General features: G+C 41.7%; 1 protein-coding gene across 2 annotated transcripts in view; it reads left to right on the forward strand.

Moving 5' to 3' along the window:
• Positions 1–26,798, forward strand: part of gap43 (growth associated protein 43) — a 199,226-nt gene that overhangs the window by 63,468 nt on the left and 108,960 nt on the right. Inside the window, exon 1 of one of the 2 annotated variants that reach the window (XM_078409124.1) lies at positions 17,688–17,887. The exons of the other annotated variant lie outside the window; for it this stretch is intronic. Coding sequence (XP_078265250.1) covers positions 17,858–17,887 — 30 coding nt within the window. The 5' untranslated portion in view covers positions 17,688–17,857. Of the gene's footprint in view, positions 1–17,687; positions 17,888–26,798 lie in introns of those variants that run through there. 2 annotated transcript variants of the gene reach the window in all.

Here is a 26,798-nt window from a genome sequence, read left to right on the forward strand (position 1 = left end):
CGCACTGCCACCAGGGTTGGTGGTGGAGACACCTTTGATAGTTGTTTTTAAGAGGCTTTAGGATAGGCACGCGCAAGCCTATCCTATGGATCATGTGCAGGCAGATGAGATGAGTTTAACAGCTTCATGTTTGACACAAACGTTGTGGGCCAAAGGGCCCGTTCCTGTGGTATATTCTATGCTTGCTCCTTTCAAGCATGTTCCTGCAACAGAAACCCATTTGGCTTCTGGTAGTTCGAAATTGTATCTGTGGTGTCAAAACATGCATAGTACACTGGTTACACAAGGAACTGCAGATACTGCACTCTTGAGCATAACACAAGGTGCTGCAGGGGGTCAGGTAGCATCTATAGAGTCATAGAGTCATACAGCATGGAATCAGGCCCTTCAGCCCAACCTGCCCACACCGACCTACATGCCCCATCTTCACTAGTCCCACCTGCCTGTGTTTGGCCCATATCCCTTCAAACTTATCACATCCATTTACCTATCCACATGTTTTTTAAACATTGTGCAGCCTGAATGGACAGGTGATGTTTTGGTTCGGGACCTTTCTTCGGACTCACTGGTTCACTGTGCTCAGAGTAAACACTTTGCATAAGAGTCTCATAGAAGAGGGATCGAGATGCAATTCCCCACTGTGTGTAACATTCACATGCAAATGCATCCAGCAATTGCTTTCAATTTTCGAATACATTGTAAAACGGGTTTTCTCCGGCTGCTCCAGCTTCCTCCCTCATTCCGAAGACGTGCAAGTTTGTAGGTTAATTGACCTGTAAATTGCCGCGATTGTGTAGGGTAGAACAAGTGTACAAACGATCGTCGGTCGGCGTGGACTCGGAGGGCCGAAGGGCCTGTTTCCACCCTGTATCTCTAAAAATATATGTTTTTAAATCACACATGGGTGTTTCCAGACTATAGAATCAGTAAGCTGTGAAATCTTTGCACTGTGTAACAACGGCCATTTCACTTCAAATGTCTTCAATGATATCTCAATGTCTCAATAGTCTCTGGCCTGGCAACTGGATCCAAAATTATGTGGTTATGTGTAGGGTCTTCGGACATTGCATGTCACTGGTCCGAGCTTGGAAAATGTAGCTTTGGGCCAGGTGATTTAGGGATGTCCCCGTACACCCTGAAGGTTGTGCATGTGTCTGTAAATAGAGCCTTTGCGATTAAATAAATTGCCAGAGAAATCCCACGCGGCCACATGCAGTTAATTTATAAATTAATTAATTTGCAAAAAATATATAAATAAAACTAGCCAGACGTAACTGCAGTCAGATCAGTGTTGGAGATCCATTTTAGCATTTTGTTCAGAAATGTCTAATTACATTAATTGGCGGATGCTATAAATATGCAACATCTACAAAGATCTCTGGAGGAAAACAGCTTACTGTGATAGACACAGTTCCAGAATTTAGATAGCCTCTGATTTCATTAATATATTTAAGACCTATTAACATTCAGGCATTGGCTGTTAAATGGCAGGAATATTTGCACCGCTAATGTGTCAAGAAATAATCTCCGGCAAGAGACAGTCTAACCTTAACATTCAATGACATTACCATTGCTGAGTCCCACACTATCAATCTTCTGGGCGCCATCATTTTTTAAATTTTATTCTTTTATTTTATTTAAATTTTAACAAAGCACATACATGTTACAACTCATAGTACCCAATGATACCTACATTATAAATTCAATTATACATGTATTGTTCTGTATTATCTCCCCCCCCCACAACCCCCCTCCCCACCACCCCCCAGTTAGAAAAAAGAGGAAAGAGAGGAAGAAGAAAGAAAGATGGGTGGGGCGCCTTCATTGACTAGGCGTTCAGTTGGAGCAGCCACACACATACCATGTCTATGAAAGCAGAGACCGGATATCTTCCATCTACAAGACACGTGCCAGGAATGTGATAGAATACAGACCACTTGCCTGAATGATTGCAGCTCCAACAACTCTCAGGAGGTTTACACCGTCCAGGGCAAGACAGCTCACTTAGCTGGACCTCATCTCCCATCTGGAATATTCATTCCCACCATCACCACCTCACACTGACTGCTGGGAACGTATCACTTACAAAATGCGTAGGAAGGAACTGCAGGTGCTGATTTATACCAATGATAGACACAACAAAATTCAGGAGTAACATAGTGGGTCAGGCAGCATCTCTGGATAAAAGGAGTGGTGACGTTTCGGGTCGGAACCCTTCTTCCAACTTTGTAGAAAGGAACTGCAGATGCTGGTTTATACTGAAGATAGCGCAGCGGGGCAGGCAGCATCTCTGGAGAAAAGGAATAGGTGGCGTTTCAGGTCGGAACTCTTCTTCGGACAAAATCCTTCTTCAGATCCACCCACACAATTTCTGGCACAAATGGTAGGGCCATTGCTTTGCGGCACCAGAGACATGGGTTTCACCCTGATCGCCGATACTGTCTGTGTGGAGTTTGTATGTTTCTCCTGTGACTGTATGGGTTTCTTCTAGGTGCTCCAGTTTCCTAAAACATAGAAAATAGCTGCAGGATTAGGCCATTTTGGCCCTTCGAGCCAGCATCGCAATTCAATATGATCATCCAAAATCAGTACCCCATTCCTGCTTTCCCCCCCATATCCCTTGATGCCATTAGCCCTAAGAGCTACATCTAACTCTCTTGAAAACATCCAGTGAATTGGCCTCCACTGCCTTCTGTGGCAGAGCATTCCACAGATTCATAACTCTCTGGGTGAAAAAGTTTTTCCTCAATTCAGTCCTAAATGGCCTACCCCTTATTCTTAAACTGTGGCCCCTGGGAACATTTTTCCCGCATCCAGCCTGTCCAATCCCTTAAGAATTGTATATGTTTCTATTAGATCCCAACATCCCAATGACATGGCGGTTTTATAGGCTAATTGGCTGTAAATTGCCCCTAGAATGCAGGGAATGGGTGAAACAATGGGATAACATTGAAATAAGAATTTCATTATGCCACTTCGGTACATATGACAACAAAACACTCTTGACGCTTGACTCTTGGGAACTTTTCTTAGTTGGCTTAGGGTGGATTTGGCTCAGATTTAAAAGTAGAAATGCATCATTCCGATTCAGTCAGTCCTTGTGACTTACTACATGAGAAAGATATGATCCTAATGTAGCAACATTAAGCTCTGTGAGACGATAAGGAGTCAACCTGACAAAAAATGTTGGCACATCCAAAATGCAAAATCAACCTGCTAACACCAGATATAACTCAAATGCATTTAGCTGCAATGATGCCACTTCGATGGATGAGGCGGTTGGCAAATTAAACATATTAGTCATTCATTTAGAGCAGATTTGGAATTTAACTGACACACTCAGGCTTCCTGAATTTCATGGTTAGTTTAGTTTTAGTTTACAGTTACAGCGTGGAAACAGGCCCTTCGATCCACCGACTCCGCGCCAACTAATGATCACCCGTACACTATTTCTATCCTACACACCGGGGACAATTACCAGAAGCCAATTAACCTACAAACCTGCACATCTTTGGAATGAGGGAAGAAACCAGAGCACCTGGAGAAAACCCACACGGTCACAGGGAGAACGTACAAACTCTGAACGGAGAACACCCGTAATGTGGATCAAACCCATGTCTCCGGCCCAGTGAGGCAACAACCATACCGCTGTGTCACCGTGCCGCCCAAATTCAAGGCAAGAACACTGAAAGGATGAGGGCGAGGAAAAATATTGCTATTTTATTACCACTTTCAAGAGGGAGTCTTTGAAAGGTGTTCTTTAAAGGAATCAGTCTGAAGAAGGGTCTCGACCCGAAACGTCACCCATTCCTTCTCTCCTGAGATGCTGCCTGACCTGCTGAGTTACTCCAGCATTTTGTGAAATAAATACCTTCGATTTGTACCAGCATCTGCAGTTATTTTCTTACACTTTAAAGGAATGCGGTTGGTTTCTCATTTAGAAAACAAATGTCACCAGTTGCTGAATGATGGCGTTTGGCCTTGCACTTAACCAGTTGCTAAACCCACACCACCATGAGTGCCACCAAGGCAAAGCACGCGTCTGACCCAAAGGAGGATGACAGAGGCCTCAGGAGCTCCTCATAGCGCGTCACCCACCAAAGTTGCATCATTGCAGCTAAATGCATTCAAGTTAAATCTGTTGTCGGCAGGTTGATTTTGCATTTCGGATGTGCCGACATTTTTGTAAGTGTGCAGGAGGCAGGAGATCATTAGTGTCTCCAATGTATCCAATGGTCGTGGCTGAGTTTCCTGGACATATCCAAATGTGAGTGTTGTGGTGCCTCAGCTCCTCCCTCTCCTTATAGCTGAGTCCTGGTAACATCTTTGGAAATCTTGTCGACGCTTCCAAGTTTAATGGCATCTTTTCTGTAGCAGGGCGAATGAAACTGAATGCAATACTCCAAATGGACAACATACCAAATAGTCCCAAAAAAGGGTCTCAACGCCACCTATCCATGTTCTCCAGAGACGCTGCCTGACCCGCTGAGTTATTCCAGCACTTTGTGCCTATTTGTGTAAACCAAAATCTAGATTTCCTTCTGACCCGAAACGTCACCTATCCATGTTCTCCAGATATGCTGCCTGACTCGTTGATTTATTCCATCACTTTGTGGCCTTTTAAATCAACCTTTGTCACTTCCCAATTCATTATGCTGCCAACTCCAGATTCCATGACGTGTCACGCTTGCAATGAACCTTTCAATAGCAGGAGTGAGCTTGAATCACACAGAATTTCATTATGCTTACTCAGTCTAATTGCTTGGGAAACCTGGGGATAACATGCTAATACCATGTTAATGTAATTAAGGTGTTCAAGCGGGTCTGACAAATCGCCTGCAGAAACCTTTGGTTCGCCAGCCCAACACCATTGTGTCTCTCACTTGCAAGGAATTAAAATCCAGCCACGAAAACGTTGCCACTGAGGTCTCAGTTCAAAACCTATCATTATTATGATGATCGTATGGGAAAGCCTTATTTTATTAATATCACATTTAAATTTTTTTTAGTGCAAATATGAGTAAGCATAATGAAATTCTGTGTGATTCAAGCTCACTCCTGCTATTGAAAGGGTGGCATGGTGGCGCAGCGGTAGAGTTGCTGCCTTACAACGAATGCAATGCCGGAGACCCGGGTTCGATCCCGACTACGGGTGCTGTCTGTACGGAGTTTGTATGTTCTCCCCGTGACCTGCGTGGGTTTTCTCCGAGATCTTCGGTTTCCTCTCACACTCCAAAGACGTACAGATTTGTAGGTTAATTGGCTTTGTAAAATGTAAAGATTGTCCATAGTGGGTGTAGGATAGTGTTAATATGCGGGGATCGGTGGTCGGTGTGGACCCGGTGCGCTGAAGGGCCTGTTTCCGCGCTGTATCTCTAAACTAAATAATGTCCATAGTATTTGGACATATCTCATCAATAATAGCACAGCTTTGGCTGATTCTTGTACCTAGGGTTATGAACATAGCCCAGAACTACTAGTGTAGAGTTACCAGCCTGGCAGGGTCGTGAGTTGGTATAATGGGAAAGAAATAGGAGGCTAGCTCTTGTGTTCCTGGCTTTTGGATCTTTAGGCTTTAGACTTACAGACTTTAGACTTTAGAGATACAGCGCGGAAACAGGCCTGAGTTCTAGCTGACCAGCGATTACCCTGTACACTAACACTATCCTAACACTATCCTACACACCAGGGACAATTTACAATTTCCCAAAGCCAATTAACCTACAGACCTGCATGTCATTGGAATATGGTAGGAAGCCGGAGCATCTGGAGAAAACCCACGCAGTCACAGGGAGAACGTACAAACTCTGTACAGACAGCATCCCTCGTCAGGATTGAACCCGGGTCTCTGGCGCTGTAAGGCAGCAGCTCTATTGTTGTTGCCCCGCTGTGCTGCTTGTAACATTCCTGGCTGCTGATTTAAAACACAAAAGCCCGCTAACATTCAGATTACTTTCCGTTGGATGCCAGGTCCATTTAATGCCCCAAGCTGTTGATTGCCCCACCATAAGTCTCCGGTGGCAGATTCATTATTACAGCCCAGAACTCGGGTACCCCAAGGCCATGTGTACAGTAAAATGAGATGGCAAGCTTCCATCCACCCTCTTCCAAACATTTTATCTCAATAGTAGGCACAGACTCCACTGTATTCCAATCGTCTGACAGAAACATGGATGTGAGACAACACATAGGCAGCATGGAGTGTCAAAAGTCGGCACGGTGGCGCAGCGGTTGAGTTGCTGCCTCATGGTGCTGGAGACCCGGGTTCGATCCTGACTACAGCTGCTGCAGTATGGAGTTTGTACATTCTCCCTGTGACTGCGTGGGTTTTCTCCGGGTGCTCTGATTTCCTCCCACACTCCAAAGACATGCAGGTTTGTAGGTTAATTGGCTGCGGTAAAATTGTAAATTGTCCCTAGTATGTAGGATAGTGTTAGTGTACAGGGTGATCGCTGGTCGGCGCGGACTCGGTGCACCAAAGGGCTTGTTTCCACGTTGTATCTCTAGAGTCTAAAGTCTAAAGTCGGGGGAGTATCAAGAGAGAGTCAAGTGTGTTTTATAGTCGTATGTATCAAAACAGAACAATTATATTCTTGCTTATAGCCGCACACCAGGTTTGTATATGCATCATTAGATAATATAATAACAACTAAAAATAGTTTCAATAAAAAGCAGATATTCAATTAAAAAAAGCCCTGATATTCTGCTCTGATATTATTCAGCGGATCTCTGACCCCCTTTATCTTAATCTGAACATACTATCCGATCCCCGATCCCCCAATCTACCTCATTCCGACTCTTGCACTCTTTCTGTTATCTGCACTTTCTGTGTAGCAGTAGCAACATATTCTGTATGGTTTGATTATATTCATGTATGGATGATTTACCCGGATAGCAAAGTTTTCACTATATCTCAATACATGTTTCAATAATAAATCAACATCAGAAAGTCCAAATTTCCTGCTCCATTTATATATCAATTTTACTCTATGTACATTGATATATTGTTATTGATATAGTTCTAAACAATTATTGGCTACTTAATGCATATACCAACTTTTTACTTTATACTTTTACTAAAATATTTAATGTTTTCCAATGGTGAATGTATATTTAGTGAGGAGCATTTTTCTCAAAATTTAGCAATAGTGTCATAGAGTGATACAGTGTGGAAACAGGCCCTTTGGCTCAACTTGCCCACACCGGCCAACATGTCCCAGCTACACTAGTCCCACCTGCCTGCGTTTGGTCCATATCCCTCCAAACTTGTCCTATCCATGTACCTGTCTAACTGGTTCTTAAACGTTGGGATAGTCCCAGCCTCAACTACCTCCTCTGGCAGCTTGTTCCATACATTCACCATCCTTTGTGTGAAAAAGTTACCCCTCAGATTTCTATTAAATCTTTTCTCCTTCACCTTCAACCTATGTCCTCTGGTCATTGGTTCCCCTACTCTGGGCAAGAGATTCTGTGAATCTGCCCAATTTATTCCTCTCATGATTTTATACACCTCTACAAAGATCACCCCTCATCCTCCTGCGCTCCAAGGAATAGAGAGCCAGCCCACTCAACCTCTGCCTCACAACCTCCTGGCAACATCCTCGTAAATCTTCTCTGAACCATTTCCAGCTTGACAATATATTTCGTATAACATGGTGCCCAGAACTCAACACAATACCCTAAATGCGGTCTCACCAATGTCTTATATAACTGCAACATAACCTCCCAACTCCTATACTCTGACTGATGAAGGCCAATGTGCCAAAAGCCTTTTTGACCACGTTATCTACCTGCGACTCAACCTTTAAGGAACCATGCATCTACACTCTTAGATCCCTCTGCTCCACAACACTCTGTAGAGGCCTACCATTCACTGTGTAGGTCCTGCCCTTGTTAGATGTCCAAAAATGCAACACCTCACACTTCTCTGTATTAAATTCTATCAACCATTCCTCAGCCCACCTGGCCAAACGATCAAGGTTCTGCTGCAATCTTTCGCACCCATCTTCACTATCTGCAAAACCACCCACTTTTGTATCATGAGCAAACTTGCTAATCTTGCCCTGCATGTTCTCATCCAAATCATTGATGGAGATGGCAAACAGTAATGGGCCCAGCACCGAACCCTGAGGCACACCACTAGTCACAGGCCTCCAGTCTGAGAAGCAACCTGCCACCATCACCCTCTGCTTCCTTCCGTGAAGGCAATTTGCTATCTATTCAGCTATCTCTCCTTGGATCCCGTGCAATCTAACCTTCCAGAGCAGCCTACCATGCGGAACCTTGTCGAATGCCTTATTGAAACCTATGTATACATCTATAGCTCTGCCCTCATTGACCTTTTTGGTCATGTCTTCAAAAACTCAATCAGATGTGAGACACGACCTCCCACGTACAAAACCATGCTGACTATCCCTAATCAGCCTTTGCCCATCCAAATGCCTGTATAACCTATCCCTCAGAATACTCTTTAGTAACTTTCCAACAACAGATGTTAAGCTCACCGGCCTATAGTTCCCAACATTTTCCCTGCAGCCCTTTTTGAATAGAGGCACAACATTTGCCACCCTCCAGTCTTCCGGCACTTCTCCTGTATTTAAGGACGACTCATAAATTTCAACCAGGGCTCCCGCAAATTTCTCTCAATTTTCCCACAATGTCCTTGGATATATCTGATCAGGCCCCAGAGATTTATCTTCATACACTTCATACCTTCAGTTCTTCTAGGGCGTTAACACTGACTGCTCTCAAGACACTTCCATTGACTGCCCCAAGTTCGTCCGTCCTATTGTCTTTCTCCTCGGTAAAGGCAGAGGAGAAATACTAATTGAGGACCTTGCCCATCTCCTGTGGCTACTCACAGAGGTGACCACTTTGATTCCTGAGAGGCCCCACTCTCTCTCTAGTTACCCTTTCCCCCTTTATGTATTTATAAAATCTCCTGCCCCTTTTTGACCTTCTGATTTCCTTTTTCAGTTTACACCTTAGTTCCTGACACACCTGTAGGGATGCACTTGATCCCAGCTGCCTATACCTGTCCCATGCATCCTTCTTGTTTTTGACCAATGCCTCAACTTCCCTCATCAGCCAAGCTTCCTTCTGTTTGCGTGCTTTGCCCTTCACTCAATACAGCCAATATTTGCCCTTCACTCCAACAGGGACATACATATCCTGAGCTTTTGTCAGCAGACTTTTAAAAACATCCCACTTGCCTGATGTTCCTTTCCTCTCAAATAACCTGCTCCAGTCAACTTGAACGAGACCTTCTCTCAGCCTCACCCTCTTCTGATGCATGAAGCTTTATACCCAACAATGTATCTTACCTCATCCATAAAAACAATAACCATCTTCCATAATAGCAGCATATGCCCATTTTCCTTATTTACGTATGTTTACAATGTTTACAATTTGCCCAGTTGGGGTCAAACGAGGCCGTTTTGAATAGTCTTGAATTTGTTTGTAATTCGTTTGTCTCACCTGAAATCCACTGGCTGAAATAGTGTTGGAAGTTGATTCAATCATTATTGTATGAAGGATATTGGGTGAATTCTTTGGAGGTGGACCCACATATGCCTTTGGAGAGAGGTGGGATGGTGCTGGTTCGTTGGGCCAGACAAAGGGTAAGATGGATTAAAATTTGTCTGCGCTGTTTAAATCTAGAAGTAATTTAATACCAACCCAAACCAACTTCATGAGGGCCATCAACCAAGGCAGATGAGATCTTTATCTAGCTGCTTGGATTTGATCCATAGCTTTGTGTTCAGTACTAATTGCGGCACAGTGGCGCAGCGGTAGAATTGCTGCCTTTCAGCTTCAGAAGCCCTGGTTTGATCCTGACTACAGGTGCTGTCTGTACAGAGTTTGTTCTACCTGTAACCGCATGGGTTTTCTCCAGGTGCTCCAGTTTCCTCCACACTCCAGACATACGGGTTTGTAAGCTAATTGGCTTTGATAAAAAGAAATTCTAAATTATCCTTGGTGCGTGTAGGATAGTACTAGTGTATCGGGTGATCGATTGTCGGTGTGTACTCGGTAGGCCAAAAGGCCTGTTTCTGCGCTGTATCTCTAAAGTCTAATGTAAAGTAAAGACTAATGTTCTTTGTAACATGTTAGATGATGTCAAAACCAGTATCCCCTGTTAGCAACTTTATGGTGAAGCAGCAAAGCAATATCTACCCAGATAATTATTGTTCCAAATAGATACAAGCCTGGGACACTACTTGCTACCTTAAGGGCCTGTCCCACTTAGGCGATTTTAATGCGACTGCCGGTGACTAGGCTGTCGCCGACAGTTCGCCGGGATGTCGCGGGCATGATGAATATACATTCACCATTGGAAAACATTAAATATTTTAGTAAAAGTATAAGTAAAAAGTTGGTATATGCATTAAGTAGCCAATAATTGTTTAGACTATATCAATAACAATATATCAATATACATAGAGAGTAAAATTGATATATAAATGGAGCAGGAAATTTGGACTTTCTGATGTTGATTTATCGTTGTGGATCTCGACGCGTCGCTGAGAAATTAACTGGATTAAAATTTCTCGGCAACAGCTGGCTTGTCGCCAGGTATTGTTGCTTATTGCGGGCGCTGTCGCATGCTGTCCCCAGGTTTGCTATGTTGTCGCAGATGCTTTTAGAAGCACGAAATATCAAATTAAGTAAAGTCATTTGAAGATACCATAAAATACTTGTGTTTAACCAATTTATTTACCGTCAGGACATTTGACAGGTGGATTGGAGGCGACAGTTTGACGGTCAGGAAGCGTGGGAATTTCGCGATGTTTATGGCCATCAGCGATTACTTTTAAAGTAGGCTCCCAACCCAGATATGCAACCCAGAAACCAAATATGTATCTCCCGTACATTTTCATAGAATGCCCGCTCTCGCACAAAAATCCATTTAACCACGTTTAAAATTAACTTTCTTAATACTGCTATCAGTAAACTGGAAGTCAATCCAGTTTATGCCTTGTTACCGTGAAGCTTGGTTTTCAAGTAACCCGGGCAAGATGTTATATTTCAAAACTCTCAAGTAATTACAGACTTGTCAGTGATTTCAGCGAAAATTAGGATGCCGAAGAAGCATTGATAAGCGTGGGAATTTCGCTATGTTTCCGAAGACGGTGTAATCTCTTAGCCAGGTGCTAGTTTCACAAAAAAAGTAACTTGTATCAACCATTGTCGAGGTCATTGTCGTAGGGTAAAAGAAAATTTTGGCGACAGTCGCCGGCAGTCGCCTAAAAAATCGCCTAAGTGGGACAGGCCCTTTTAGTTTAGTTTATTCTTGTCACATGTACTGAAGTACAGTGAAAAGCTTTTGTTTGCATGCTATCCAGTCAAAGAAAACACTAAGCATGAAAACACTCAAGCTGTCCACCGTGCACAGATAAAGGATAAAGGATACAATAATTTAATGCAGGATATGACATTGGAGTCCAATAAAGTCAGATTAAAGATAGTTCAAAGGTCTCCAATGAGGTAGATGGGAAGTCAGGACTGCACTCTAGCTGATGAGAGGACTTTTCAGTTGCCTGATGACAGATGGGAAAAAATTGTTCCTGAATCGGGAGGTATGCTTTTTCACGCTCCTGTACTTCTTGCCTGATGAGAGAGCGGAGAAGAGGGAGTGACCGGGGTGAGACTGGTTCTCGATTATGCTGGTGGCCTTGCCGAGGAGTGTAGTTGGAGTCAATGGAAGATGGAGTGCAGTTGGAGTCATTGGAAAGGAGGTTAGGTTTTGCAAAGGTCTGATCGACATCCACATCTCTCTGCAATTTCTTGCGGTCCTGGATGGAGCTGTTCCCAAACCAGGCTGTGATGCATGCAATGCGTACTGCAGCATGTTTCTTCTTTTTCAACTGGCCTTTGTTATTTTTTTCAATTGAAAAAAAGACAACTCTAGACTGTTTGGCTGACACTCAATTTTACCTGGATATCCTGAACTTATGTACAAATTCCTAACAACAACATCACGGTGTCAAACGAGAGGTTATGGGGAGAAGGCAGGAGCATGGGGTTATCATATCATATCATATATATACAGCCGGAAACAGGCCTTTTCGGCCCTCCAAGTCCGTGCCGCCCAGCGATCCCCGCACATTAACACTATCCTACACCCACTAGGGACAATTTTTACATTTACCCAGCCAATTAACCTACATACCTGTACGTCTTTGGAGTGTGGGAGGAAACCGAAGATCTCGGAGAAAACCCACGCAGGTCACGGGGAGAACGTACAAACTCCTTACAGTGCAGCACCCGTAGTCAGGATCGAACCTGAGTCTCCGGCGCTGCATTCGCTGTAAAGCAGCAACTCTACCGCTGCGCTACCGTAGGAGGGAGAGATAGATCAGCCATGATTGATTGGCGGAGTAGACTTGATGGGCCAAATGGCCTAATTCTAGTCGTATTCCTTATGACCTTATGAGTCCACAAATTGACTCACCTGAATCCAATAGGCAGTGTAAATCCAAGACATTGAGAGGTGGCTCAAAAAGCAAGCTTAAAAGAAAATTGTACGATAATCAGCACTCTCCGAAAAAATTAAATTGTCGCTGTTTGAATTCAATGACCATTTAAATCAGGGCTTAAGGTTACCTTTTGGGAAGAATGAATTGCTGCCATTTTAAATATTAATGAATTGATATCTGTGTCTTGTTTAAATTTTAAACATTATCCTATGCTCAAAAGGCAAACATTTTCTGCAATTAGGATGCAGACTTGCTCCACTTTAGATATTAACTTAAGTTCAAAATCATTTGTATATTCTCCTTCCACCACTGACATTTCACACTTTGGCTTCAAGACTGCCTGCAATAGATATCATTGCTGAAGATTAATATAGTGAATGGATTAGAATGTTGTGACATTTTAAGGTTTATTGAGTAACCTGCAGTACACTCATGATTTATTACAACACAGTTCAATATTTTGTGGATTCTTATGTTTAATAATGGGAAGTTTACACAATTAATTTATATCGATTGGAACTGCAATTTGATCCTATACCGCTTATAGCCACTGTTTCTTATTTTGATAGATCTTTGTCTTATTCCTCTAAAAGATCATCTTTCCATCAAACGTTTTCAGTTTAGTTTAGTTTAGTTTAGAGATACAGCACTGAAACACGCCCTTTGGCCCACCGAGTCCGCACCGACCAGCGATCCCCACACATTAACACTACCCTACACACACTAGGGGCAATTTACACTTGTACCAGGTACACAAACCCAAGCCAATTAACCTACAAACCTCTACAACTTTGGAGTATGGGAGGAAACCGAAGATTTTGGCGAACCCATGGGGATGGGGAGAACATACAAACTCCTTACAGACAGCACCCGTAGTCGGGATCGAACCCGGGTCTCTGGCGCTGCAAGAGTTGTAGGGCAACAATTCCACCGCTGCGCCACCGTGCCGCCCAATTAGATTGGTTTCTCCATTCTTTCCTCACGTTTCAAATATGTGTTTCCTCCGCGTGCTCGGTTTCCCCCCCACAGGTTTGTAGGTTAATTCTGTAAATTGCCCCTGTTGTGAAGGATGGAACTGGTGTACAGGTGATAGATGGTCGGCGTGGACTCGATGGGCCGAAGGGCCTGTTTCCACACTGCATTTCTAAACTAAACTAAATCTCATATGAAAAGAATCTGTCTCGTAACTCTTGTATGGAAAAGTCTCCACTGTTTAGATGACTTAATACATTCAAGCAAGCAGAAGTGGAGGATCGCAGTAGAACCAAATTTGTGCCTACGTTTGAGTGAGAAATTATGTGATTGCAATAAATGTGCTCATCAACAACTCAGGTACCTGCTGCATCTTAAATTTAGCTTGTCCTATTCACCCATATGGTCCAACACCTCTCCCCGGTTGTAGGCAATGACTTCAAGACGGTGACTATTAAGGGGGGGGGGGGGGGGAGGAGAGAGGGAATGTAGGGGAATGCAAGGCTCCATGCCGGCTGCCTGGTCTCTTAACATTGACCAGAAATTCAAGTGGACCAGTCACATTAATACAGTGGCTGCAGAAACGGGTTTGACGTGAGGTGAATTATGGTGAGTGACTCACTTCAGGGCCTCTCCAGCATTTCCCCCACCATCAAGAGGTTCAAAAGTATGAAAACGCACACCTGTAGATTCAGGGACAAGTTCCTTCCCAGCTGTTATCAGGCAACTGAACTATCTTATCTTCAACTAGAGAGCGGTCCTGAGCTACCATCTACCTCATTGTAAACCCTCGGACTACCTTTAATCTGACTTTACTGGACTCCATCTTGCACTAAACTTTACTCCCTTTATCCTGTACCTGTGCACTGTGAATGGCTTCATGGTAACCATCTGTAGTTTTTCCGCTGTTTGAATAGTACGCAACAATAAAAAGCTTTTCACTGTACCTCGGTGCATGTGACATTAAACTAAGTTAACTAAACTAAACTAAACAAGTCAGGAATACTTTTCATTTGCCTGCATAAGTGCAACAATGCACAATAAATTCAACACCATCCAGGACAAAGCTGCCAACCTGGTTGGCACCCCGTCCAACCGCCCTAAAGTTGAATTCCTCAACCATCAGAGAGGGTGGCTGTAGTGTGTACGACAGACAAAATATTCCTGTGGTGGTATAGTGCAAATTACAGTTGTTATGCTACTCCCGTGGGATGTGGGAAGACAGAGAGACTTCCAGTGTCGCTGAGGACTGCATCTGTTGGCTGGGGAAGTGGTGGTAATGAAGGGATTTGACAGCACTGCGCCTCTACCAGCTGGATTTTTTAAGGTTGAGGGAGGACCTTATTGAAACGTACAGAATAATGAAAGGCGTAGATAGAGGATGTGGAAAGGATGTTTCCACTGGTGGGAGAGTCTAGGACCAGAGCTCATAGCTGCAGAATTTAAGGGCCCTCTTTTAGAAAGGAGGTAGGGAGGAACTTCTTTCGTCAGAGGGTAGTTAATCTGTAGAACTCATTGCCACAGAGGGCTGTGGAGGCCAAGTCAGTGGATATTTTTATTGCAGAGATAGACAAATTCTTGTTTTGGATGGGTTACACAGGTTATGCGGAGAAGGCAGGAAAATGGGATTAGGAGGCAGAGATCAGCCATGGTTGAATGGCAGAGTAGACTCGATGGGCCGAAATGGCCTAATTCTACTCCTATAACTTGTGAACTTGTGAACTTGTGGATATTAGAATGCGAACTGTGGACAGGAGGATGACTAGGATGGGGGAGGGGGAGGGGGGGGGGGGGAGAGGGAATGCAGAGGTTACTTCAACAGAGAAACCAATGTGCATACTGTTGTGTCATAAGCTGCACAAGCAAAATATGAGGTGGTGTTCCTCTAGTTTGCATGTGGTCTCACGCTGACAATGGAGGAGGCCCAGGACAGAATGGTCAACATGGGAATGGGAAGGGGAGTTAAAATGTTTTGCAACAGGGAGATCACGTAGGCCAAGGCAGACTGAGCGTAGATGTTCATTGGAATCTTCTGTAGTCATGACAACATGGACAACATATGTTAGTTTTCTGAAAAGGCTTAGCAGTTTCCACCTTCATTACCTCTAATGCATCTCAGGCAACTCCTGGCGGAATAAGGCCACCAATTTAGATGTCATGAAGCGTATAAATTCCACGTTGCCCAGGCACTGGCAAAGAATGAGCACTACAGAACATAGGCAATACAACAGGCAAAAATAACTAGGGCAGTCGGACAGCAGAGTAGCGCAGAAGTACAGTTCTCCCCGTGACGGCGTGGGTTTTCTCCAGGAGCTCCGGTTTCCTCCCACACAAGACATACAGGTCCATAGGTTAATGGCTTCAGTAAAAATTGTAAATTGTCCCTAGTAAATAGGATAGTGCTAGTGTACGGGGTGATTGGCAGTCAGCGCGGACTCGGTGGGCCAAATATCTTTTTTGCACGCTGTTATCTCTATAGTCTAAAGTTCTAGCACAAGACGGCGTCTCCAAAGTGTAACAGGTGTCAGCCACTAGAAAAGCATGTGAAGAGAAGGTGACGTGGAGGGGGTGGGGGTGAGGGAGTGGGAGAGAGGGCGGGATGTGGTGCTGGAGGTGGTGCTGGAGGATGGGGTAAGCAGTCACTTTGATGTAGCCAAAGAAGCATGATACTAAGGCAGGCCTCAGGCCATTAAGACCTTGCTTGAGGTCTTTGTTCTCAGTGAGCTTCATGTTCGTGTTAGAATATTGCCCAAGTGTTAACAATCCAGCATTCTGTGCCATTTGACATTACTGTGTCTCCATACATTTGCTCTTCAGGAGAGCAGAAGACCCAGATTTAGAGCCCAGAAAACATTACAAATGTCATTAGATTTTGGATAACATTCTTCCACAAGCATCAAAAGAAATTTTAATACTGCAAAATAGGACTTCAAACCTTTTATATTATCCCTGGTTGAGTATGTAGTCTGATCATTTCACGCAGTGTCAACAACCCAAATATCACTGACCCTCCATACCTCACCCAGTATCTCCCACTTCCATTACAGTAGTTCATCGTACCCGTCTCTCACTATCACCCAGAATCTCCATCTTACATGCCAAGCTAATTGAAATGAAATGGGTCCGCATTCATGCCAAAAATATTCTAATAATCTAAAATTGTAGGTGTTTCTCTGGTTCATCTATTAATATCTGAGATACGATAATGTTCTCTGTATTTTATTATTGAACCTCGAGGAACACATTGGTTTCTCTTTCTTTAAATCTTCTATTTTCACGGATTTATTCACATTATTTCACATCATCAAATAATTAATAAGCTGCTGTAAGACTGACTTTAAAATTATTTGTGGCTAATAGAATACTGTTTATATGAAAACACTCTAACCTGAGCTGTAGGTTTAAGATTGCAGTTTAATTTTTATGTTCCAGCTGTGATAAGGAGTAAGAATGGGTGAGTGCTGCAGGAGATTCCATTTTGTGAATGGTATTTTAAAAAAAAATCTTATATAAAATATATCTGCAACCTCGCTTTGGTTTGTAGTTACTCTGGAAAGCAAAAATCCAGCACAGGGTTGATAAATTTAAAATGAAATTAGTGACCATTTCTTTTTACTCTTTGTTGCAATTCGCAGACATTAATTGCTTTGTTGGGACCAAAAAAAACATGCAGTTTTCAAAGGGTTAAAGCATGCTGACGGTATTGTTCAGCAGCTGGGTTAAAAAAAAAAGCATTCATAAAGAAGTGTTCAAAGATGTCCCAAAATTCTGCCATTTTCATTATTCCTGAGAGGGTTAAAATCAATTTGTCAGACTGGCAACACAGCTTGGGTGTGGCAATTCACTTCAATAATTGTGTGATACTCTTGTAACGTTTTGGCAACATTTCAAAAAAATATGTAACACAGATCAAATGTTTGCCTATTGTTGCGAGAAGCCAAATAATAAAAATAAGGAAGGTATTGCCAATTGAAAAAATTATATATTATCCCGAAAGTACAAAGTATTCTCGTTATAAATTGTGGTAAGATATCCGTGTATGTGTGCGACAGCATGCTGAAAGGCATTCGGCACTTAAATTGTTAATACTCCAGAAACGTGAACACTTAGACAGTGGCCACTGAGGGTGCAGAAGAGATGTTTAATATTTAATGAGCTGTCTGAGAGTGGTGGCACGGATGGGTGGGAGGTGGTGGTTTTGGTGGTGGGGGTGGGGGTGAGGATGAGGAGGGGGGGGTGAACTGCTAGCAGAAGTGGTATCAGCAGCATTTGACTGTGCAGCTGACGGGAGTGCCTGTGTGTGCAAGAGAGGCAGAGAAAGGGTGTGAGAGACAGGAAGAGAGGGAGTGAGAGAGCAGCAAGAAAGAGAATAGCAAGGGAGAGGAAAAGAAAGGGATACAGGCATCATGTTGTGCTGCATTAGAAGAACTAAACAGGTACAAAAAAATTGTCTTTTTTTTCGGTTCTTGGAGCAACATTTCTGCGGTGATCTAGCTATCTTATTAGGAATAGAAATTGAAGTACTTTTAGCAAAATAAATGTGTGAAATTTATATCTGAAAAAAAAACTGCTTGACTTAAAATTTTGTTACTTCAATACATGATATGTTTGCATGACTATTTCTTGATTGAAGATTAAATTATGAAATGGATAAAAAGAAAAATTTATACATGATGCTTTGTATGTGATAGTGCTTTGTTTCATTTTACTGAGATCTGATAATAAATTCTAGCCCAGTGAATAATTGCACCTTTTACTAATTGCAAGTGAGTTCGGAATTGAGAGATTGTTACTATCCATGTATGGTTTTGAAATTCTGGATGTAAAATTTTAAGGATTTCCTTTCCTACAGCTAAAGGAGTTAAAATACCTGAAATGCATCAGGTTCAGCACAGCATTTGAATTCTGCCAGTGCTTCCATTCGAGAATGCCTTTTGGTTTGATATTCAACAAGCATAATTCTAAGTCTCTGGGATTTTAGCCAGTGGCTGGTTGAAATTACACATTAGTTGGAGACAACTAAGAATTAGAACAAATGTACCTAAAACAATTCCACAGTTTTGTACAAAGGCAATTGCTGCTGCTTTAACCAGGAAAAAAAAATAGTATTCATGGATATTGCGTTCCTGTATTAATCGGGATGGACAGAGAATGTTTTTTTTTTAAATGGGCAGATTTTCAGCTAATTAGCTGAATCTTGCACTGGAATTTCAACCTGTGATCATACTGTTTGGCTGCAGATGTCTAGCTTTGGGAGTGGCACCTAGTATACTGGTCCTTGTGGTGGAGTCTTTCCAAACTCTTTGTGTGCAGAAATTTTATTTAACATACAGGATCGTTTTTAATTGTAAATGCATGAAAAAAAAAAAGATTGTTTTACACTTAAACCCTAAACATTTTAAGGGTGATGAAAATGAATTGAAGAAAACAAAGAACAATGCCCAGGAACATGTGAAAGGATGTTCAATTCTTAATTTTAATTTGACATGGAAGGAATATCACTACCACCATTCTGCTGTATGATACAATAATCTTTGCAAGTGTTGCGAAGACAATAAGATTTTTGGGTAAAGCATCTTGTGGACTGGTGACCTATGCCAACTTTAAAATGAGGATTTGGATGGGTGATCACAGCATGAGCGACACTCTTATATGTCTCAGTCTAGTTAATGGATTGCTGGATTAAATACCCACAATTGGCAACCAATTATTGTATTTTTACAATAATTATGTTGAAAAAGTAGTGAGATATTCTTGAAAAGATCAACTTTCAAGTTAACCTGAATATTCTGACTCGGTGGATTTACAGAATAGAATGAATGCTTTCTTGTCTTTTATTTGATTTTTTTAAAGTTTCATTTAGAATATACAATAGAGGTTTCATTAATCAATGCTGTCTGTAATGATATAATTGAATTATAGCAAAATTAATTTGAAACTGAAGGATAAGGCAAAATTAAATTTAGAATCTAATGCTGCCAATATTCTTCAAAGTGCATCCACTGCCTCACCCAAAAATCAGGCGATATTATCTCCGAAATCAGATTTGCTAAGAGAGATGCACTATTGTAGAAATATCAACCCTCCTAAATCTCTTTCAAAATTTAATTTGTAAATTGCAGGAAAAAAACCTCCCTTTCTAAAAGCAGGAATTTAAAACTAAAAAGATAATTTGTATATTTTTTTAATGTAATAACACACACAAATCAAATTGCTAGATAGGAACACTTAAATCATTTGTGCAGGGACTCTGTACAATGTATTCTGCAGAAACAATTTGGAAAGATAGTATTTTAGTAGTCTATTGTAATTCCACTAAATAGGCTTTAACTGCTCAGCTAATATGGCTTTGCAGAAAAGCTTTGTTCTATACTAGGAAGTGTGTGCATATATATATATATATATATATATATATATATGTGTACACACACGCACATCCACTTCCTTGTATAGAAGTATATATATATATATATATATATATATATATATATATAGCCTTACCCCACCTACTTACTAATACACACTGCAGATATTAGGAACTTAAAAATTCAGTGTATATGCATATACACCCGCACGCACACATATATATAAGGCACACAGCAATAGTTTGAAGCACCATATATATTCATTTATGCACACACTAGGGTATACACACGCACTAGGTTATATATAAGGCTAGGTGGACAACAGCAATAGTTCGAAACACCTAAACATCATGATAACTACTGAATTTTTAAAGAGTTCCTAATATCTGCAGTGTCTATTAGTAAGTAAGTAGGGTAAGGCTTTTGATTGATCAAATAGAAAAGTTTATTATTCATTCCTTTTACGACTGCAAAAAGACTGCCCAGAAAGACAATAAAAGGCTGACTTCTGGGCAATCTTAATTGTATTACAACGTAATTGTTATTCCTGTAAAGCGATGGATGTAGGGAGTGTTCTCTGTATCTGGAGGAAAGTGGGTTGGCAGCCCTCTAGGGAATTAGCATCATCATTTCTGAATCATTTTGATGATGTAAACCTTTGTGCTTTGTGATGAGCTTTTGTTACACAATAGGCCAAATGTGTCATTTAAATATGATCAAGTCATCATATCAGTTTTCCATGCAAAAACAAAATAACATGATCGCCTTTGTGTGCTGGCGTACCTATATGTCTTCTCAAAAGCAAGATGAATTATTTCTGAATTATCAAGTGGTTTTGTTCTGTGCAACATTCTAAATTAATCAGAACAAAATAGATAAAATATTTATTGTAGGTTTCCGTACTCGAAATCATTCATTCACTTTGAATCTATTGAGGATGTTAATCATTAAACATTTGCAAAGCTGTAAATCTAATGCTGATCTCCAAATGGTTTTCCAAGAAGTCTTGGCCCACAGACAGCCAGGAGTAGCCATGCTTCACATTTATTTTTGCCAACTTAGTAATGCCAACTTGAACCAGAATGTGTAGTATATGATGACATTGGTCAGCTATCGATCCGCCTCTTATTTTGCCCTCTCTCGTCCACTGACACTACATACATTGGGGCTTAAAGAATTACTTCATAACAATCTGTGCTTAAACCTTTAATGTCCTACAATCTGACAACTATCAGCATTATACATACTTAAATAGGAAAGGCAGTTTTGACACCTGCTTAGTCCAATTTGATTTCAACTTGGATATTTTAGGCATGAATAAAATGTAATTTTCTCCCATTTACATAATTAAGTATAATCAATATTTCATTTTTGTTTGGAAGATATTTTTAGCTGCCATCTTCAGAAATTAGTTGCCATGGCATGTAAAAAAAAAGTGTAACTAACCCACACGGTCGTGCATCACAGAATGGTCATTCTGGAGCACTGACCTTTCTGTGTACAGGTAGACATATAAAGGAAAACAGACAACTGCAATAAACTCTATTTTATGTCTCTGGTTTCTAATTATATTGGAAAACACATCCCAGCTGAGGGCAGACGCCTCCCAGTGGGAGGGAAAGAAAAGTTGGTTGTGTGCCTTCTGGCAGACAGCCAAGACCTACATTATTGGAGACCTGGAAGTATGCTGCTGTTGTAAGGTGTGTCCTCAGGCAACGCTAGTAAAGGGAGAGTATTAGGAGGACAAAGAAGGCATTAAAGCTTTATAAGATGTGTGTGTGTGTGTGTATATATGTGTAAATATATACGTGTGTCCAATTTATATATATATATATATATATATATATATATATATATATATATATATATATATATATATATATACACACATACATACAGACACACACGTAGAATATAAACGTCTATATATATATACGTGTGTGTGTCTGTGTATGTATATATACATATATATATTTTCATATTCTGCACACACGCACACACACACATATATATATATATCATATATATACATATATGCAGAAAGCAAGATAATTTTCAAAATTAACTAATTTTTGACATATATGCTGTTATATTTTTCCGATGATAATGCTGTGAAATAAAATTCTCTTAGTCTTTATGGATTTCATTTGCATTTTGTGCTGTTCAATAAATAGATTTTTAACATTATGTTATATTTGTAAGTGAATGAAATCCACTTCCACACTTTTCAAATTGGCTGAATTAATTCTCATTTCATAAATCTTTTTTTTTTAAATCATTATTTCTTTTAACCAAAAAGACGCTTGAATCGATGTTTAGGTGTTTGTAACCCTACAGAAGCTACACAACAATAATTATATAAATGAGACTGCATGCAGCACTAAGTATTTAGAATAGAAGTAGGAGGCTGACCTTTAAATCTGTAGAAAGTGATTAAGCAATTGTCCATATTAAGATTCTGGTTTACTGAATAAACTAAAGCCCAGTGCTGGACTGAGATTTTAACAGCTGCCCATGCTTTTAAAGCAAGCCTATCTTTTAAGTTTAATAGTAATGCATTGATGCTTCTAAATTATTGTCTGGCCCTGAATTTAGATATGAAATCTATTGAGATGCTTCAGTTGCGGCAATATCTACAAGGTTTAAGCAGATTCTGCATTACATTTGAAGGAAGCAACAGACCCCACAACTCTTATACTGTCATACCATCGTTAAACACAAGCACGGGATATTTTTTCCCAAGACTAATATTTTTGATACATGATGTCAGTGTTCACACCGATATATCTCGTGCACACTTGACACCTTGTCACTTTTGGTTTCATCATCTAGAGCTATGCTGCAAAAAATCTGGTCTTGGTCAACACCAAATGAACTCCACTCACTCCAATACCATCTGCTCAGAAGAAGCATCAAGAGTCAAGAGTGTTTTATTGTTATATGTCCCAAACAGAACAATGAAATTCTTACTTCCAGCAGAATGTATATATGTATGTATATACACATACACACACACAAATATATATATATATATATTTCTATAGACGGTCATATGCAGGATAGAATTGAACTTGAATTTCTTCCTCTCCCCACCTCTCCCACTAGACCACCATCCACTGTAGCTTTTGGCAGCAATTCTATCATCTTCATCTTCACCTTCACTGAACGAAAAATTGGCGAGATCACTAAAAATGCATCAGTTTTCAGGGTCTCTATTCTGATACTCCTGCATTCTCTCCCCTCCCCTCTCTTTTCCCCCCTCGCCCCCATCTCCTCCCCCACCCTAATCGTCCTACCAGTCCCACTGGTCGCATCCTTGCATCCCACTTGTTATCACATCTTCCCCAGCTAACAATGGGCCATTATGGGCTCCACCCTTTCTGAGGTCATCAGTTGACGGCCCTAAATTGTTCTGGCCTCTTCTCACCTCCGGTTTATTTCCCCCCCCCCCTCCCCCTACTCCCCCCCTCCCCCTACTCCCCCCCCCCCTCCCCCTACTCCCCCCCCCCCCTCCACCCCCACCATCTCCCAGTATCCACCTCACCTCACATCCGGAATCTTGGAATCATCTTTGATCAAACCCTCTCCTTCGACAAACACATCAAACACATCACAAAGACAGCCTTCTTCCACCTCAAAAACATTGCCCGTCTCCGTCCATCCCTCTCCTCCACAGCTGCAGAAACCCTCTCCACGCCTTCATCACCTCCCGTCTGGACTACTGCAACAGCCTCCTTCCTCTATGGCGCACCCTCAAAAATCATCAGTAAACTTCAATACATTCAAAACTCCGCTGCCCGTCTACTCACCCACACCCCGATCCGTGACCATATCACCCCCGTCCTTTACAAATTCCACTGGCTCCCCATCCCCCAGAGAATCCAGTACAAAATCCTCCTCATAACATACAAAGCCCTCCATAACCTGGCCCCATCCTACCTGACTGACCTCCTCCACAGGCACACTCCCACCTGCACCCTCCGCTCTGCTGCTGCCAATCTCCTATCCCCCCACATCCGGACCAAACTCAGATCCTGGGGGGACAGGGCTTTCTCCATCGCTGCTCCCACCCTACGGAACTCACTACCCCAAACCGTTAGAGACTCCTCCACACTCACCACATTCAAAACATCGCTGAAGTCTCACCTGTTCAGTACTGCCTTCAACCACTTGACTTCACATGACTATTCCACATGACAACCACTGAAGGTCACCTCACCCTCTGTCTCCTTTCTCTGTTCGTTTATTTATTTACTTATTTATCTATTTATTCATTTCCCTATGTTCTCTAAATCTCTGTAAAGCGTCTTTGAGTATATGAAAAGCGCTATATAAATAAAATACATTATTATTATTATTATTATTATCTCTATTTTCGGTCTGATGAAGGATTCCAATCTGAAACTATTTCAGCTATTCCAATCTGAAGCTATTCTTTTTCTTTGTGTCTATGTCATCTGCCAGCCTCAGTTCTTAAGGCTTTTGAACCTTTGTCCAGACTTTTTAAGTTATGTGCACCCTGTCTAAATGTTCCTTAAATGTTGCGATAGTACCTGCCTCAACTACCTCCTCTGGCAGCTCATATCATACACCCACCATCCTTTGTGTAAAGAAAGTTACCTCTCAGGTTCCTATTAGATCTTTGCCACCCTCACCTGAAACCTAGTTCCTCTAGTTCTCAATTCCCCAACTCTAAGCCAGATGTGTGTTTACCTGATCTATACCTCTCCCGATTTTGTACACTTCTATAAGATCACCCCTCATCCTCCTGCTCTTCAAAAATAGAGTCCTAGCCTGCTCAAGGAAGTAGAGAGTAGTACAGTTCTTTGGGAGTTCCTCATGCGATTTCCTTTGGGAACCCCACAGTACTATCTTAGTGTATACTTTCCTCTTTATTACATTTTTCATGTTCATAAGTTAGAAGTAGGCTATTCAGCCCATGGAGTCTACTCCACCATTCAATCATGGGTGATCTATCTTTTCCTCTAAACTCCATTCTCCTGCCTTCTCCCCGTGCCCTTTGAAACCCCTTGCCAATCAGGTATCTGTCAATTTCCGCCTTAAAAATTAAATATTAAATTTTTGATCAGCTTCCTGATGTTTATGAGCAGGAAATGGGACTGGATATCAGTGTCACACTTAACAAACTGTAAATGTGCCAAAGAAGGGTGAAATCCAATTTATTAGCACAAAGGCACAAAAAGAAGTAATCTTACTAATGACATTGTTCTATAATTCGAGGGATTTAGTAGTAGTAACAATATAAGAGCTGCAATCCTGATGTTGTTTGGCACCATGTTTTACCTTCAAGCACAGAACACTCACATAGTTGAACAATGAATAAAAATGGTTTTGAAAAATACATGAATTATCCACTTGGATTCAGCTAAAGCAAGGCATATGTAGAGCAGTGCTTTTACAATACTTTATGGAAATCAGTTTTGTGACAACCGTTGTAAAATTGCTTTAAAATTTCACACAAATCCCATTAAAAAAGAATTATAGCAGAAAGGCGCTTGTGTTTCCATTTTGACTTTGAACCAGTTTTTCTCTGCAAGCACGGAGTAAGTGAAATGCAAAAATAAGGCCAAGTTTTATTTCAACTATTGAATCTAATGGAAATCCAACTCTGGGTGAGTTGTTGGGCAGATAGTGAGTGGGTGAAGAAAGGGTTGCTGGCATCTCCCGTTGGGAACTACTGTTGTAGTTGCAGTTTTGTGCAAAGATATCTCCTTGTGGAGCCTTAAAATTTTCAGCTCCACATCACTCAAAAATTAAATTTGATTAAAAAAAATAAAAACTTCAATTGCATTGTTGCCATGAATATTGCTGCCCTCCCCCACTACCCCCCAATACCCCCCCACTACCCTTCCCACTACCCCCCCCACTACCCCCCCACTAACACCCCCACTATCCCCCCCAATACCCCCACTACCCCCCCCCACTACCCCCCCACCCACTACCCCCCAATACACCCCCCACTACCCCCCCCACTAACCCCCCCCACCCACTACCCCCCCGACTATGCCCCCCCCCCCCCCCAATACCAAGGGAGTTTCAATGGAGAAACAAGGAACTGCAAATGCTGGTTTACACAAAAGAGCACAAAATGTTGGAGTAACTCAACGGGTCAGGCAGCATCTCTGGAGAACATGGATAGGTGACGTTTCGGGTTGAGACTCAATCTGAAGAAGGGTGTCGACTCGAAACGGCACCTATTCATGTTCTCCAGAGATGCTGCCCATCCCGCTGAGTTAATCCAGCACTTTGTGTCCTTTACTGCAGATTGTGTAAGTCTGTGACTTACTTGTGAATAGTTGAGCACTTGCCGTTCCCTTTGAAATCGATGGACAACACCAGTCCCATCAACCTAACACTTCAAGTAAGTTCCTGAAAGTGAGTCTTGTTAGATAACAAGGCAAAAAAAAAAAAATCCTGAGCATGTGAACTCAAATGTGAACTTAATTTTGCATGCCTATCATGATATCCTACCATGGCATTCTTAAGTCTCCAGTGTATCAGAGAGGAACTAGTGCACCCTGCCTGTGGATAGTTTTTATATCTCTATATTCAGAAGCAAGTTTTATCCCAGCTCCCCAATGGGCAATGCATCTGTCCTGCAGCAGATGCCAATGGGAATATAAGGTTTGCCTGTCACTCCTTCTCACCATACACCAACCACCACACCCTTTTGACCATGAAGTGCTTTGTTATCCCCCTGATGACTCCCATGGAAACCATTTCCTTCTGTAGGCGCACCGTGCTCTTGTGAATTTTAGTTTTCACTTCCATCTGCAGAGTTTCCCACCTGCCTTCTGATCTGCTCAAATTGTCCATTAAATTACAAATATTTACGGTCCAATTTTTTGACCTTCCTTCCCATCAAATTGAAATGAAGAACTAACCTGGCAGAGGGTTGTGCCCTGTGCTGTCAGCTTTGGGAAAGCAACAAGGGTAAATTGAGAGGATTCCTTGCAGTTGG

This window comes from Rhinoraja longicauda, chromosome 12 (assembly GCF_053455715.1).
Source record: "Rhinoraja longicauda isolate Sanriku21f chromosome 12, sRhiLon1.1, whole genome shotgun sequence".
NCBI lineage: Eukaryota > Metazoa > Chordata > Chondrichthyes > Rajiformes > Arhynchobatidae > Rhinoraja > Rhinoraja longicauda.